This window comes from Neopsephotus bourkii, unplaced genomic scaffold (genome assembly GCF_033783945.1).
Source record: "Neopsephotus bourkii isolate Nb327-2 ecotype Australia unplaced genomic scaffold, CSIRO-AGI_Nbou_v1 NB_318, whole genome shotgun sequence".
Taxonomy (NCBI): Eukaryota; Metazoa; Chordata; class Aves; order Psittaciformes; family Psittacidae; genus Neopsephotus; species Neopsephotus bourkii.
In genome coordinates, this window is record NW_026900826.1 from 9642720 (window position 1) to 9660759 (window position 18040).

The 18040-nt window shown below is 43.8% G+C and overlaps 1 protein-coding gene across 2 annotated transcripts in view; it reads left to right on the forward strand.

Moving 5' to 3' along the window:
* The window catches only part of PSTPIP1 (proline-serine-threonine phosphatase interacting protein 1), a 52862-nt gene extending 48324 nt beyond the window's left edge, over positions 1–4538 (forward strand). For both annotated transcript variants that reach the window (XM_061347691.1, XM_061347690.1), the window contains 3 exons: positions 28–98; positions 1699–1799; positions 3741–4538. In XM_061347691.1, the coding sequence (XP_061203675.1) occupies positions 28–98; positions 1699–1799; positions 3741–3872 (304 nt within the window). In that variant the 3' untranslated portion in view covers positions 3873–4538. The remainder of the gene's footprint in view (positions 1–27; positions 99–1698; positions 1800–3740) is intronic.
* The last annotated feature ends 13502 nt before the right edge of the window (positions 4539–18040 follow it).

An 18040-nucleotide genomic window follows, 5' to 3' on the forward strand; every position in this document is an offset into this window, starting at 1 on the left:
TGTCATTGGTTTCTCTTGGTTCTGCAGATTCTCTGGACTACTGCACGGAAGCAGCAAACACAACACGGAAAGTGCCACTCCTTCAGCCCCTCCTCTTGGTATGCCTCTTCAGGAAATAGGTTTACCAGATGTGTTTGTTTTAGATCACATTGCTAAATCAAGCTTTGACATGGAGCAGAAATGGCACAGCAGATATTCACATGTCAGCAGTCAAGAGTAAGAGAAGTCTGGAAATGAATCTAGCTTGGATGTGTGTTCAACAAATTTCCCAGTTTAAAGTGCCAAATAATCCATGTGATCTTCAAAACCACTGTCTAGGCAAGGGGGAACTGTATCTTCAGAACACTACAATCCATCTTAGGCAATAGTTTTCTCCTAAAGTAGAATACGCTACCTCTAAAAAGCCCATGAGAATACATAGTTTTTAACAGACCAGGTTCATGCCTTACGAAGGCAAATATCCACCTTGTTTCACAATTACACTGTCTTACTGTAACCATTGCAACCAGGCATCTAACATGATATTTAAAACATAGTACTTTCACTATGCAGAAAGTAATAGCTGATGACACTTTGAATAGTTCCATCTAAACCCAAACCATTTTAACTGTGATTCTTGCTTAAAGAAAACAAAAATCTGTTTTGGAACAGTCTTACAAACACCCCATATCAATTTCCTTTGTCAGACCTGCCTGCTTGGGCACCCAGAAATGAAGCCCACACTATCTTAACTTGTTGCATTTGGTGCTCAGCCAGGGGAGACTCTCCAGTGCTACCAAACACCAGCTGCACCTGCACATGGTAGAGCAATGCTGTGCTGAGCAGTTGAGGGTAGTCACTCCTGAATTCCCTTAGGCTAGGGACACAAGAGGAGAGCATTCCCAGGGCAAGGCCCTCAGGAATGGCAAACTCCCTCTGTATTCATCTTTTTCAACTGCTCCCATGCTTGCCTTTCAATATCTAGGAAGTCCAGGAGCTGACAGTGCTCCTCAGAGCAGGACAACTAACCCAGGGATAGAAAAGGGGAAAGTACAAGCAGGTTGGATGCTGTGTGCACTGTCAGAGCGTTATCATCCCACAAAGGAGTTGCTGTGGGGAAACTGGGCTCACCCCAGTGGCAGGGGAAGCTCCCAGGCAGATGCTGGGAGGAAATAAGAGGTTGCCCTAATTATGACAAGCTGGATTAAAGCAACATCTGCCAAGAAAGTGACGTCAGTGACAAACAGCTATCTGGGAGCTATGTAAGCTACCAGTAAACGTCTGCTCACCCATCGGCACAGCCTTTGCCATTTTTCTCTAGGGAAAAAGAAAAGCCCTGTGTGAGTCACTGAACTGCCAGAATTTGATCCCACCAGCTGCAACCATTTTAAACCACTTTAATCACAGCAGGTCCCTCTCTGGACATTGTGCTTCTGCAGGATAAACATCTTCCCCAACCTGGATGAGGCTAAAGCTAGCGTCTGACCTCCCACTAAATCCAAAGGGTGTACTGTCATCTAATCAATGGGACACAGTTTGTGTGTAGGACTTTAGGTACAGTTCACAGCAGCTTTCCTATACATGTACATCTCCAGAGAGAGAGAGAACAGACACCCTTGTATTTGTGAACTCTTGCATATGATCCCATGCATTTATAAGCAACTGATCTCTTTGTTTCTGTGGGTAGGTTTTACCTTTGTCTTTTTTTCCCCCCTCTAGCAGAGAAACCAGATGGGGTCTATGCATCCATTTTTGAAAATCAACAAGCTAGAATCACAGCATCACAGGACTACAGAGTACTTTATGACTACACAGCCCAGGTAACGAAAGGCTTCAAAATGCGTATCTCACAGCATCAGACTTAAAATAGATGATGTTGATCTGATGTGGAACATCCTGAAAGTGTTGATTCTGTTTAGGAGGTGTTATCTTCACTTTGCAGGCAGGGACACTTGGAGGATTATTGGTCAAGGTTACACGCAGAAGCCAGGAAACCCAAGTGCCAGTTCCTGGCACACATCACTAGATGATGCTGCCTCAAGATGAAACAATAAGACTTTTTGATTACACATTAGTGCAATCACCCCTAAATTAGTGCTGAACTGTTACAGCCTCCTTCTAGAGATACAGGAGACCACAAACACAAGGAAAATGTTATTTTTTAGGGAGTGATGACTAAGTACAGAGTACTGTGCATTTGGAACTTCCATCTCTTGTGAAATGTTTTCCTAGGGAAAAGGGCTACAGATTCCTTACGTGAGAACATGTGAGAGATGCTTGCCTAGGAACTCCATTTGATTTCACTTACCACCTGGAGAGTCCTGCTCCAGTTTAACGCACTGGCTCTCCATGCTGGAGAAGACTGAATCCCCATAAAGGACACACTTTCCCTGTACATCCATGTTGCAATTTGCAGAATCAGAGTGGATACGGTCCATGTACCAAAAGGTTACTATACAGAGCAACCTGCATCATTAATGGGGATATTGAACTTGCACTGGCTCCAGACCTATCTAGGCATAATACTGTTAGTAAAAGGTTATAAATGGGCTGGTGATGAGTATTTTTTTATTCAGATGGACTCCAGAACCTCTCGGATTCTTGTTAAATCATTACCCCCCAATGGAACTTTGACAGTTTAATTACATGTCAGTTTAAAGGTTCATTTTATTTGCTTTAGATCAGCAGAAGGAGCAGCAGCCAGGAGGTCTTGAGGGAGATCCCCACTCTAAGGGACCTGCCATCAACAGCCAACATGGAAGAAATGCTGGCATGTGACAAAATAGGCAGCCAGATGAAACAGTGAAAGGGCTGGAAAGGAGAGCTTTCTCTTGGGTACAGCAGCACTCTGACACCCTTTATATCTTTGTTTTGCTTTGTTTTAAACACTCTTTTACTATTTGCCTGAAATGTCATGCAAGCACAGCTGAAAGTACCTCCCGAGGAGACTGCTGCATCTCTCTGTCAGATCCTTACTCCAGGAGTTGCCTTAAAAATATGACACACAGAGATTTTCCCTGCTGAGAAAAGTGCCTGTTACTACTTTCAGTATAACGTATATGGAGGCCTCTCAGTTTTGAGTCTGTTCGTACCTACTCAGGTACATTAAATTTAGATTTAGCTGATGTGACAAATGTATCTGGAAGCCTCTCTTACTCTGTTTTCTATTTTACTACACTGCAGGTAGCAAAGTGGTTTCCTATGGAAAATAGGACAGACCCACTGAAGGGACTGAGAGCTGCCTGAGAGCTCAGAGACAGCTTCCTCCATTGGCCTTGCAGATAAAAGTTACCTAGCTCAGGAAAAGTCACTGGACCTCCTCTGGTCACTGCTGTTCCGTATTAAAAGAACCGAGAGACCTATTTAAGGCCTGGATTAGCAGAGACACTGTTGTCATCTCCCTTGGGAATTAACCTGTGCACTGTTTTATTTAGCAGCACCTGCAGACTACACAAGGGTCATGGTTAGCTGGTTCAGGACAGCTGTATTTAACCCCTTCCAGCCTTCCCCAATGATACAACAGTCAAGCTGCTCCCACAGAGGGTGGAGAAATTTGAGGACAGTAAGGAAACAACCACCTCATCAAGTGTTTAATCCCCTCAGTGACTGGTATTTCAGGCTCTTTCCCAACCAGAAGGGCAGTGGCAGACTTTTGATGAAAGGCAGGGTAAAAAAGCCCAAACCCAAATGACCAGGCACATGCTTGGTCCCTCCTGTGCTCTCAGGCTAATAACCACATTGTCGTTCTGGTCTCCTTTCAGAACATGGATGAGCTGGACATCAGTGAAGGAGACATCGTAGTTGTCATTGAAGAAAATGAGGATGGCTGGTGGACAGCAGAACGGAATGGGCAGCGAGGCTTTGTGCCAGGCTCTTATCTGGAAAAGCTTTGATGAAAAGAAGCCCCAGTCCTCAGACTTCAAAAACACTCTATTACTGAAAACAAACAGCACACAAGGTCACTCCAGCTGACCAAGGGCAACCCATAATACTGTCTTCTACAATTACCATTCAGGAAATAATAACCAACTGACCATGCTTTCCTCTTCCTTCCTCCTGCCCCATGCCAGCACCTCTTGACCTACACTGTCTGCAAAACCCAATTAGGAGTTCTGGTCCTTACCACAGCTCTTCCTCCCATCAGCACGCTGTGCTGCCATCAGTGTTGCAAAGCTTCATGAATCCGGGAGGAAAATCCTGCCCAGAACTGAACTGCACTAAAGGAAAAAGACCCAGGAAGCAACTGCTACGTCTCCCGGATGGAGGACCACCTCCAGCCAGCCTGTGAGCCACCCTCATGGTCACAGCAGCCACGTTCTCTGCCATGGATCCCTTCCTCTCACTGCACAGCCTATACACATCAGTACCAGTACTACACAAGGCACTCCTGATCACGACCATCTCCTAACACAATGAAATCCATGCTACCCATGCCTCTAATTTGCACTGGATTCTGGGGCAGCAAAATGAGGGCAGATTATGAGTCCAAGGCCTGCTTTTGCCTTGGTTGGATGGTTTCCCTGACACTTCCCTGGGATTTCTCATGTTTAAAGAGCAAGAAAAACAGCAAAGAAGCAAAGCAAAGTTCTCCTTTCAACACCTCTGTCCACCTGGCTGATGCTTCCGCATCTATCTCCAGCCTCTGGGATTGCTGACATGTCCTGGTTCCTTTCCAGGCACTTTTAATGCGCTAGATCTTCAACAAACCCTCTTCAGAGGAGTCACACTGTGCAGGTTAACTGTCTTGCACAGATTTCAGCTCTAGCAGTCTTTCTAGTTTAGTATTTAAGAACGCTTCCAGCTGCCACTGTACTTCCCAAGGGATCAATAGGCAGTTTCTGCCACTTCTCCCTCTTCAGTATGCCGAGATGGTTAGAATGAAAAAATAAAATAGAAGATGTAACCTGAAGCAGAGCACACTGTTTCTGGGGCAGAATGACCTTGTTTGCCAAGGTTTCAGCTCTCAAAACTGAACCAACGCAATGAAGGTTAATCAAATTGCTACCCAGAAAGCACGGAGCAGGGAGGAACTGTTAGCTAAGACACAGCAGGAAAAACAAAGAGAACTCTACACAGAAGAAAGAGCCATAATGGTCAATACAATTATTCCTTAAATGAGACAGAATGAAGGTCAGAGGCACTTGTAGTACTTTGTTCTAATTTCTTGTTTCAAGAATGGTATTCAAGGTGCTGCAAGCCCTTTTTCTCAAGTTCCTTGCAGTCCTTTGCACAGGCACACTTGTCCTTCGCACACTTCCCCAAGTCATCATGCATCAGTGCTGAAGGGCTCTTAGTACCTCACATTAGCAGAGGCTCAGGGAACTGCAGGAATTTGAATGGCATTTAAGGCACTAGGGTATATGAACAGTAGTGCTCCTTTCTGGCTGAAGGTGTTAATGACAGGTTTCTGTGACCACATCTGAACTGAACAGTGATGAAAAGATGGACCACAATAACCTGCAGCTAGGCCACCACAGTGTAAATGCTGCTATCAGAGACAACTACCACATTGCTCCTTATGTACAGCATGAAAGAAAACCTAAAGCATGGGATTTAATATATTGGCTTCTTCAACACTCAGCCTTCCAGAGAACTGTAATAAACCAATGAATACTGAAATAAATTTAGGTGGATATTTTGCAGATTATGAGATGCATCTCCTCTAATTTATGTATGACACAGGGGTTTTGCTAAGATTCTGGGGGCCCTGACAGCCTCATAGAAGCCACTGTAATGCCCACTTCTGGTTACCCTGAAATCCTGTTACAGATCGTCTTTGCTAACATGTACCATTGGTCTACATCCCTGACAAACAGTGGAATGGTGCCTGCTGCTTCTACCCCATCAAACCTTCGTTTTTTTTGCCGTTAAACTCAGGAACCTGGTTTTCTTTCTACCTATCTCTTCTTTTGTCAGGTAAATATTGTTGTAAGTGCAAAAGGCTATAGATTCTTCAAAATCTACCCAGCAACACAGCATTCGGATCCCACATGCTAACTCCACACTGTTCCGGAAAAGGAAAAGCAGGAGCAATATCTCTCATTACTCCTCTGCCTTACACTGCAGTGTGGCTGATAAGTAATTACCAAGCCATATCTATGCAGTTAGCCCTATCAGTGTGGCAGCACTTGTCAGAAATAGAACAGAGATACCAAGAAATACCCACACCCCCTGAGCACACCCACAGTTTAGGTGTCACCCACCCTCCCCATCAACAGGAAAAGCAGGAAGGTCAAAAGTAGGTTACTGCCCTAATAATACTGCTTTCAATGTTTCCTCTCCAGCTTGGTAACACTTGGGCAACAAAACTGACCCCTTCAAGTACTCATTTAATTTTCAGCTAAGATGGGAAACTGAAATGGGCCCTTTCCAGTGGAAGGCATTCTTGAGCTGAAGTCTAACATTTTTGGTTGAAAACCTTTTTGGATAACACTTCTGGTGAGCCTCCCCTTTGATTGTGACTGCCAGTTTTTGGCAAGGTGGTGCCAGTCAACATATGCAAACAAAACAACAGTGGCAAAGATGTGTGTTTGTCAAGTTAACTCTTATTTCAGAGCCCATTCACAATAAGCAAACTACCTTTTAACTGACACTGGCAGTGCTCTGGCTCTGGGTGGGATCACACACAAGCTCTTCCCAGACTAGGCATCATCTGTCCATTACATGCGAGTGACGAGAAAGATTTGGACTCATTTCCCTCATGGTCAACAACAGAACAGGAAGTAACTGGGGTTGACACCTGCTGTTCTTTGAGATGGATTTTGGATTGAAGGAACATGACCATAAGATTGATATGAAAAAGTGTGGTGGTAATCTGTTCTATTATTTCTTTAACCACAACAAGAATTCAAAGATTGGAAGTAGGCAATTTGCCCAACACAGATACGTATATTATTCTCCTTCACCATATAGAGAACAGGAAAACCTTCCTAAAAACAACATTTAACCAAAGACAACCATATATACTTAGGAAATGTCTACAAATGCAGCATGAGGCCCAGAATGCATCTCAGCTCCTGTATAAGGCATTAAGAGCCCACAAGCCAGTAGTAAAACTTGGTCAAAGTAGTGTCAGACCAGAAACAGAGAGATCCAGGAGACCCAGCCTGAGGCCAGCCAATGCAGACAGTGCTTTACTACAAAGAATGGACCTCCTGCCAAGCTCACAGGTCCATTGCTACAGACAGCAAGCTTCCTTCTAGCATTTATTACAACTAGTCATCTAAAAGGAAGAAATCAACCTCTTTACAGCTGGGCAGTCAGCAACAGCAGGAGCACAGTGGCTGTTCAAGGTTTGAAGGGCTTGCCATCTCCTTGAGGACCCTGGCTTGAGGTCTGCCTTACAAACAACCCAGACATACTTCAGCCAAAGTGTTGACAGATCACACACACAAGCCATAACCAGCAGCAACTCTTACCTTGGATTCCTTCACGTCCTGTTTCTTCAAGAGGCACATTCGATGTCTGAATCTCTTTTCCAGAGGTAATTTTCTAGGCAAAGATTCCCAGTTGCAGCTCAGACCTCACTGATTACTGAGTGCAGTTAAATGGAAGCACATGGATGCCAAGAGAAGATTCATTACAAGCCACATCAGGTTGGAGCCTCGTTGGGCATTAAGAAACATCTAACCTAAAAACTGGTGGATAACAAATACCCCTTTTTCTCTGGAACTATGTAACCTCTTGGCTGTATCACTGCTAGCAGGCTGAACTGTGCAGGCTCAGAGAACCCAGGGGGCTCTACATCAGTACTATACAGAGTCTGCCGCACAGAAAAGGTCACTGTTAACCTTCAGTGTGAACGAGCAACAACCCTGCACAGTACAGGACAAACTGCAAAGGCCTGAAGAGCAACCTCTGCTGCCCAAGACCACCTCTTTTCCCTTGCTTTGTTCTCTGACTTGCAAAGGCTGGGGCCTTGAAAGCAAGGAGTTATCAGCCACACAGCTTCACTTGTCCTCAATTACTAGTGAGCAAGGAGAACAGGAAGGTGCCCTTAGACTTCATGTCTCCTTGCTGCCACAGGGCTATGGGCACAATCAAGTGCTCAAGCTCAGAAAGTAAAGCAGAGCTGGCTGTTAAAAGACAAACCTAAAAGCCTGCATTAGGATCAGTCACTACCATTCACCAGCTTCCTAAATTAATGACAGTATGCATCACAGGTGTTTCTACAGTGCAGCTGGGACGTGTTGGGCATGCTCACTGTAGCTGAGGTTTAAATGAGATACAATAGCTGGGGGTTTGCTCCTCAGGAAGAGGAAAGAGACCAAGGACTGATGCTATGTCACACTGGGTTTCTGGAAAGCAAACAGCTGCCAGGGGCCTGCAGGGCCTTATGGATTGGTTTTTGTAGAGGAAAGGATACTTGTGTGGAGTAATTAGATTTTGAAGAGGAAAAGGAATTAGCATCCTACCCGTGACGAGGTTATTAACAACATGGCAACACCCCATCTACCGCAAGAAAGCAGAGAGGGCAAAGAAGTTTTAGTCTGTTAGTCATTACATATTCTTTGTTAGCAATTACCTGATTTCAGTGGGCAGCTTACATTTTGGATGAGGGAGGCTCAGAGCCAGTTATCTCCAGGTTTGTGCACTCCTGGACCATTCACAGTACTAATTTGATCTGTTTCTAGAATGGCCAGATAGTATTTCCATCAAATTAGCCAGTGCACATGGTAGAGTGTACTTCTACCAGCTGCTAAAGGGCAGCTGACACCTGATCTGGCACAAAGCTGCTTGGTGCAACATTAAGAGGACATTTACAGCCTTTCACTGCTGTGTGCCACGTGGCTGCAGCAATGCTGTCTGACACAAGGGCCCAAAAGGCAGATTTAACTGTGGTGGTGTATTCTGACTGAAAGCACAGACTAGATCTTGCTTTTAGTTATAAAACTCTAATAGAGAGAAATCAGACTCAACATCCACAACCCTTCTTCAAGGAAAGACAAAATCGTCCAAAAGCACTGAGTGAATGGAATTGGGTTTACTGGTTTATAGCCAGGTGTGTCCCCATATCACCTTGAGGGTAAGGAGGGTACACAAACAACGGGGGGAGAACGTGCACGTGTGGTGGTGAAGAGGAAACAGCTATACTACGAGGTTCTTTGAAATCAGAAGGAATTTTACTTAGCAGCTCTAAAAGAGCCAGTGTAGTACAGATTACATAAACCAGGATGTATAATCCGAGTTATGCTGCCTTTACCGTAATTCAACTAATCCCCCAAACCAAGGGCAGACATATAGAGAAGTAACCAGTGTGTTAACTGTTACAATACTGAATGAACTGTAACTGCATCAGTGATGCTTTGACTTAAATCCTCTTTTGACTGAAATTCTGGCATTTGAGGCACCCCTGCCCCAGGGAAAATGGCCACACAGTACAGCTAAAGAAATTCCAGCCTAAACTTGAGTGAAATGTCCCGAGTGTGGGATTCCATGCTTAGATTGTTCAAGGAGCCTAGGATAAACCCTTTAACGAAGCAGTGGCTGACTTTGTGAAGCAAAGGTATATATGACTTTGGAGAAGTCATACCTGATACTTCACTTCCCATTCATCATGGGGAATTTGTAAAGCACTTTGGCGTCACCAGCTGAGAAATCCTTCTGGCACTCTAAGTATTCTTGTGATTGCTCAGTTCCAGATTCAGCCTAACCAAGGCAGCATTGGGTGGTGGTCAGATCAGTATCTGCCGTGGAAAATCTTGTACGAAAGGACAAATTGCATTATGTGCACAGTGCCGTACTGCAAGGATGGCTCTCGGAGAGGGGATTGTAGACATGACAGAACACTCACACTCAATGCAGGGAGTGTGTGGGGGAGTAGAGTACATTCCCTTCCACTTTGCAAGGGCACAAATGCTCAACAGCTGCATCCAGGGAAGGATTGTTCTGAAACTATAAGCCGAAAGCAGTCCATGGAGGAGCTTCTTGGGAAACTGGTGAACTTTAACCTTCCCAGGATAAGAATGTTAACATCAGTATGAATGGGAAAGCTTTCAATGCACTGATAGACATGAGAAATGCTTTGTCTTTAGAGAGCACAGCCCTTCTTGTTTCTGAACCCCTTGTGGGGAAGGGAGACAAGAGCAACAGTGACTTTGTTCTGCTAAGTGGCAACTAAAGGTTTCACTATGATCACTGTTCAGTTCAGCAGCAAGCGAGGGGGGGGGGAATGATTCAAAACTCAAGAGAAACCCTTATTCTAGGGATAGAAGGGATCTGGGGAAATACATCCTCCCTACTCAGCAAGGTCCTTTGCCACCTTTTTAACCACAGCTTTTATCAGCATAGGCCCTAATGTATTTGCAGTGTCTGCACCATTTCTCCACGCAGACATCTTTGTTTCCTACCCATGTATAGTAACACTGTTAGGAAAAATGTGGTTTTATGCTTTTAAATGGACATTGTATTCATAGCACAAGAGCATTTTGCAGACTATTAGCAACAGGCATGCTTCCCAATATGGGGCATTTTCCAAGTCTTGGAAATGCCAAGAGTGTCTGGCTCTTCTATACCATGTACAAGGAAATAAAGTCTTGCCTATTGCCTCTGAGGTGTTTGGTAGAGGTCTGGCACAGAACTACACATGGCAGTCTCTGCCAAAGAGGACCTACCCTTCTCTTAGTTGAGAATGTATGAACACCACCCCTGTTGACTTAATTTGCTGGCAGCCTCATTCAGTGCCAAGCATGACTTCATCTCTCACTGCTTCCCCTGTCCATGTGGGAGAAATTTCACAACTCTGTTCCAAAGCAGTTTTCTAGACAGGTTCCTACTTTGGCCTACAAAACAGACTGCTTTTGCAGGCAAAGTGTTCCAGATGAGCCCAAGTTCCCCCAGTGTCAGTGGTTTGGTTAAGCATTTTATTTAAGCATGAAGAAAATGAATTCCAGTTCTTCAGTCACAGCCTGATGCTAGCAAAGGTCTGACACCACTGTTATGCTGGGAAAAGCTAATGTTAATATTTGAAATGGGGCAGGAGCCATTGGGTGAAAGGGCTGCCGCCTGAAGCACCACACATTCAAGATTAAAGCAAAGCTGTCTGTTCTCTGAAGTGTCAGCAGGATCAGCTCATGGTCCCATACTGCCGTGGCTCACCAGTTACCAGGTTTACAGGCTTCCCTCTGGCAAAGAGATCAGAAGCTTTAACTCAGAAGTTCTGAGCTGAAGCATGGTCACTGAGGGTCAAGAGAAGCAGGCGAGAGCAAAAAGAAGTGCTGCATAGCACCAAGAAGTTAAAACTTTGCAGGAGTGCTCAAGTGCAGCAACGAAGCACTCTAGGCAGGATCACCAAGTGAGTCTCAGCAGGTCACCAGACTTGAGCTTTGATAATCTCTCATTTGTGTAGTTAAAGCTCACATCCAAGTTTGGTCTACAAAATCTGGTCATGCTTTCAGGTTATGGGTAAACTGTACTTGATGTTCATCCGCAGTGTAAACACACCACCCAAAATACAGCTGAACAACAACCCTGGAGTCTTAGAGATGGAGGGAGGCAACAGCTGCTGCTAGGCACAGATCCAGCAGAGGTCATTGCAGCCACAGCAAGGACTAAGTCAAAGGTGTGTGTGTCTGGGCTAAATATGTATCATGAAAACAAAACCTGTATCATGAAGGCAACTGCCATAGCAAACTGATGTTCACCTCTGCTACCCCAGCCAGCCATTAGACCTATCCAGGGTTTAACACATGGCTGAGGAGCAGATGTACAGATGTGCTTCCTTAGCACTTACTCCTCCGCCTACTAACAAACAGCCTGCTATTCAGTGTGAGTTTTGAGCACTAACCCTTGTGATATGCTATACAGAAGAAAACATGACCTGTTGCACGGCTACCTTGGTATGTTTTTTTGCATAGGCAGAACTATGACACCGATCATATCTAGAATTCCACCAAAGCAGCAGCAGCAGCAACAATCCTGGTAACTGCCACTGATTTTGCTCTCTGATCAGTCTCACTATTGAACATTATCACCAAACCCAAGATGGACAACAGCAAATCCAAGAAAGACAGCCCTGCAACAGAAGTGAAATTTCATTTCTAGCGTGCATCAGTGCTGAGAACGATATGGAAGACAGGATAAGAGCGCCAGCAGCTTATCACCCAAACAGCCATGCATGGCCTAGAGCAACCAACAAATACTGCTTCACCTTATAGGTCACTGCATCCAGTTTCACAGTTTGGCAGACAGTGAAAGCTTTGTGCTAGCACCAGTTTAGATGTAGTATAGATGTCAGTTTGCTCTCTTGCCTTTCAGCAACAACTCAAGCATACATCATGTTTAAGAGATGCTGACCCCATAAAGACCTTTCCTTCTACTCAATTCAGCTCCAGAGGAAACAGATCAGCTATGAGAAGGTGCAGATATCAGGAAAGAAAAGATTAGCAAGGTGTGCTTTAAAAAAGGATGTGGAATTAGGTTTCTTATATGTAGAAAGGGCAGCTGCTTCAATCGGTGAGGGTGACACCAAAAAGCAAGAAACTGACAAGGTAGAGGCTCAAGTGGCAGTCTGCTAAGCACTGCATTCACCCAAGTGTGTGCTTATGCTACAGGACGCAGTGCACAAGAAAACCTAAGAACCACTGCACTTAGTCTTCTATTGTATTTCAGTGGGATTTATCTCAAGCCTAAGATTAAGTCAGTTACAAGATCCACTAACACCATACTGTGGAGGCTATCACTATTACCACAAGTGCTTATCGCAAATCTTGTTTCTTCCAAGTACTGAAATATCTCATGAGCTGTCCTCTTGCTATCAAGACAGGGTTGTTTTTTTAACTAACTTCATTCCATTGAGCTTGCTGGACCATTATTTCCCCTGTGTTTAGCAAGAAAAACACGCTGATCATGCCTTCCTAGACTGCAGTCTGAGTGAGATTCCTGAATTCTCGTGAGCCTCCTATTAGGTTGCTGAAAGTCAGCAAAGCACCAAACTTGCACTGCAATGTACTTTAAAGTCATTTTAATAGTAGCAACAAGAAACAAAGCTCAATTAAAAAACCCCCTTAAGCCAATTCTATTCACATGTGTTAGAAAGCTCTGGATCATGTCAGGCCTATTGCTGCAGGCAAGCGGCATGCTTGTGTGCTCCACGTAGCATACACAATGTTCAATCATTCTTTGAGTAATTTCCTGCACACTCTGCACTGAGACTTCCTTTGCCTTTTCAGCAGAAGGCACCAGACCCAGGTGGTTTGGATGAGCAGCCACTTCAGCTGTGCAGCTAGGGCAAAGCACACATACTGCTAGCTGTTTGAAGTTGGAAATCAAAGTACTGCCAAGCAACACAGACCAGATCTAGCCACCCCCTTAAATAAAAACACAAACCTTTCTCCCTCCTGGTGTTACTGGTATTAACTTCACTGGCTGAAGTAACAATGAAAGCAACAACTGCTGAAAAGAAGTGGCTAGACTTCATAGATAGCATTATCAGCACTCAACAGCATAGGGAAACATGAAGAGGTAATCAATACACTACAGCATAATCAGTCCTACAGAGCTTCTACCAAGCCTATCTGAAGATTATTTATTGGTTCTGCATTTCCTATGCTGTAAATTCTTACTGTAATAGAGCTGAATTTTGGTAGTCTGCGAACAGAACACAAGTTGCATCGGATTAAAGGGGAATAGGAACATCCTACATATTGTATATTGAAAAAAAGTTAAATACACAGAGAAACCTCTTGGGTGCAGTCAGTTACATGTGAAAATGAAGAAATGTGATATTTTGCTTCCAAGGATTGCCTTATGCCTGGCTACAAGGCAGAAGGAAATCCAACAGGAACTAAAAATAACAGACACAGGAGACAAGAAAATAAATGAAATTAAGTCATTCCCTGTCCCCTAAAAAGCACTGGGAGATACAAGCATACAGAAAGGCCAAACTCCAATGACACAAACGTTCCTGTCTAATGAATGAAAAGCTTATTCATTCTTTCAGTAAGAAAAGCATTTCCTGTTGTATCAACCTCATTTCACTTGCTGCAATGTAAGCCCATGAGTTTTTTCAGTCACAGAAAATACGTTCTTCCAAGTACACAAAAGATTTCCACAAAGAGGGAGGGAAGAAACTTAACAATCCCCGTGCTAGAATGCTGACCTTATAAATAGTTAATACATGTGGATTCTGTGCCAGAAGAAAGAAAAAGGCAGTTAAAGATGCTAAAATTGGAGAATATTAAGAATTCATGTTTAAAGTGTTAATGAGAATCATGTTCAGAGCTAAGTTTCAGGAGTGTGAACTAGCTAGGAAACACAGGAAGAGGGGCAGTGAGAAAGGTAAAGGATCATAGGGCAGACCAGAGATACAGAGCAAGTCAAATTAACATAGCTTGGATAGTGTCTACACTGCAAACCTCGGCACCACTGAGCAAATCAAACTAGTTGGTACTGGAAGCAAATGAGCCTGTGGTACTCCCAGCTTTAATCCAGCACAGCCTAAATTTATCCTTATTTTTCTCAGTAATATTAAGTAGCCCCTACTAACCTGCATGCTGCCATGGCCCAGTAACTTTTGATACTTGAGCTGATCTCAACTAGCTAGTGGAGGTAACTTTATACTACAGTGCAGATTAAAGTTGTATGCTAAACAGGGTTCAACAGTACCAGCCAGAAAAACAGCTAGCAACTGAAACCATACTAGAGGGAAGAAAGACTCCAGCTTGCTCACACCCAAGTTCTTAGTATTTTCTTCTTTTTTGTGTTGTTCATTATGTCCATGAACTCCATATTGGAAAACATTGCTTTGAATGCTTACAGGAACCCATTTTTTATTGTGGTATAACTTCATTTAGGAGGAAGTACAATATAGGTAACTTAAAACAGGAAACCTGATTATCAAGAGTATTACCTGACAGACAGGCCCACACTGTTTAGACTTTTCCACTGTTCTTTAATACTAACATGACTGCTTGCTCAACAGCAAAAATCCCCCTAAACTTGAAAACCCAAATCTCATGCTGAGGCAGACCTTCTAACTCAGGTGAAGAAAAAGCTGGGGTGCAAACCTTGCTCAGACTGCTTGGCAGGGAAAGGCATATGGCTTCACCAGCTCAAAAAAGAGCAGCTGTTCGTAATAGCACTTTCACCCACAGGACAGAAATCTAGTCTTCTGCTCTCATTTTTCTTAGCACATGAACAGTTTGCTAAGAGCAGTTTCATTAACAGCAGCAGGCAGCGTGGATCCAGAATACACGGGAATTCAGGCAGAAAACAAGTCAAGAAGCTCTTCTCAGACACCGAACAGGTTTTTGGAAATGCATGACCTTTAGTTCTAGGAGAAACAAGGGTCTTTAGCTAAACCCAAGAAATAGTCTTCACATGGACAGCAAGAAACTCAGCATATCAAGACTCATCTTAATACTAGTATTTAATATACTTACAATGGACTAAGGTCTCTGCATATTTACCCAAATACAGTGCTGTTCTATTACAGTCACAGTTAAATGCCAAATAATCCACAATTTCCCTTGAAGCAGGTACACTGAACAGTCCTGCCATGAATGGGTGCAACACACTACACCTTTACTATCTATAATGCATGGTAATGCATAATGGTCCCTGACAAACAGAGCAGCCTGGTTTGCTTTCAGTGTTCAAAGCTTTCAACAGGACACAGATAAATGAACTACAGCTAGATAAGCCTCACATTTGTCATCTGCCTTTAATTAAACTGCCTCCTTTTCCACAGGACTCAAGACTAAGAAATTCTTCTCCAGAGTTACACACATTAGGACCAAAGACTGAATTTCAGAAGCCTGCCACATTAGCTTGAAGTTCTGGAATTCTAAGCAAGATGGACTTACAGCCAGTCCAAGGCTTTTAGTAATAGGGTAATATTCATCATTGACCAAGCTCAAGTATACTGAACCAAGTCACAAATATTTAAGCTGTCTGGCTTCCAACCACCTTCAGAATTCAGGAAGTCTATGTAACTGGAAGTAGACAGAAGATAAGGCAGCATTAACTCAATCCCTACACAAGAACTTGTGCATGCCTCCCTATTTGAGTATAAATCCCACTGTCTGCAGTAAGTAGCACACAGTAAGCTGAAGCACATTTACAGTACAGGATCATTCAAATCCTGTGTTCAGGTCTAGGCCCCTCACTACAAGAGAGACATTGAGGTGCTGGAGCAGGGCCAGAGAAGGGCAATGGAGCTGGTGCAGGGCCTGGAGCACAAGGGTGATGGGGAAAGGCTGAGGGACCTGGGGGGTTCAGTCTGGAGAAGAGAAGGCTCAGGGGGGACCTGATCGCTTCCTACAACTGCCTGACAGGATGGAGCCAGGAGGGACTGGGCTCTGCTCCCAAGGAACAAGGGATGGGACAAGAGGAAACGGCCTCAAGCTGCACCAGGGCAGGTTTAGATGGAGCTGAGGAACAATTCCTGCCCCAGAGGTGCTCAGGCATTGGAACAGGCTGCCCAGGGCAGGGCTGCAGTCACCGTCCCTGCAAGTGCTCACACACCGTGGAGACGAGGCCTCAGTGGTGGCCTTGGCAGTGCTGGGGAACGGTTGGACTTGGGCTTAAGGGTATTTTCCAATCCAGTTGATTCTGTAATTCTATGGTTTAAAGACTGTAAGAAGTCAAACCAGTCAGATCAAACTACAGCAACAGTCATGTCCATTTCACCTGTGCATCATACACTGCATTTTGTATTGGACACTTGCAAGGTTTTTTTTGTTGCCTTTTTTAGTTTTCGAAGCACATGAGCATAACTGTCCACACATCCAAGACCCAACAGACATCATCCAGTTCCAGAAGGCCACTTATTCCCAAAACCAGCAATTCACAACAAAGTACGACTTGGCTTTGTCCAGATTGTGTTTTATGCCAAAATGCTGTAAAATATGAAGCAGATTCAGAAGTTTCCACATAGCAGCATGAATTATACGCATTTTCTAAAGCAGAGATTTCCCTGATCTACATGCAAGTACTTGGTGCTATCCCATCAAGTCATCTCTACTTTAGATCCATGGCTTCTGGCAAGATGAACAAGTACATACACTGTAATCTTTCCATAACTATCCTTACTTCAAAGAGATATGTTCAGGCTGTAGACTGTGAAGCTTCTTTCTGCCTCATAGTTACTGAGAGCTGTCTAGTTTTTGAAGCACCCTTAGCTTTGTTTTTTGCAATACAGAAGTCTGTTTAAAACCTGCCCTGGTTTTACAAGTCAGGATCAGGTTAATCTTATGAATCTGGGATAATACCAAGCATATCTACAATCTGCAGTACAACACGATGAAGATAATCCTTAAATTTGTTAATGTTTCTTACAGTAGATTCAGTTAGCAGGCTTGCTACCACATCTGCAAAATTTAATGCAAGAGTCCCTAGAGGTCTTTCAGATTATTAAGCCACATACCAAAGTAAGAATGAAAACCTAAGCCTCAAGAGCCTATCATTTGAAACTTACCCTTGGGAAATTAACACAGAATTCCAAAAGTATACTTCTACAGCAGTGTAACAACTCTGAGAAACTCAAATTCCCCCCCAAAATACTTTGGCCTTAACAACAGACCATACCTACTAGAACTCTCTTTTCCTGAGCAATGCTTCTTGGGTATTTGAGAAGATTATGCTGGTATCAGTTTGGCTGAGCATGTCTGTTTTGCACGATAAAGCACACAAACAACTGGTAGAAATGCTGAATGTTCCTGGCATCTACAAAGGCTGAGGCAACTGAAGGCACGGAAAGCAAAGCAGTGACTAAGCATCCGAATAAAGCAAAACACATTAATGCACAATTAACATACAGCAGTTATAGTAGGCCTACTCATCCTCCACTGTTGAGAGGCAACAGATTCTTTCTTAATTGTATTCACAACATGCTAACTTTCCACCGAGTTCAACCAAGTTTGTTGTGCTGCGTTTCTCTGGTACTGATTCAAATAAAAAGAACGAACGTGGTACAATCAAGCTTCCACCAAACCTTAAATACAGACTTATTTAAGTGAAGCCACTCAAATCCAGTGCTTTTGTACCAAAGCTTACGCTTCTAGCACACCAGGACTCCACTTGAGCAGATACACCGGAATCTTAAACAGAAAAACAAGACATG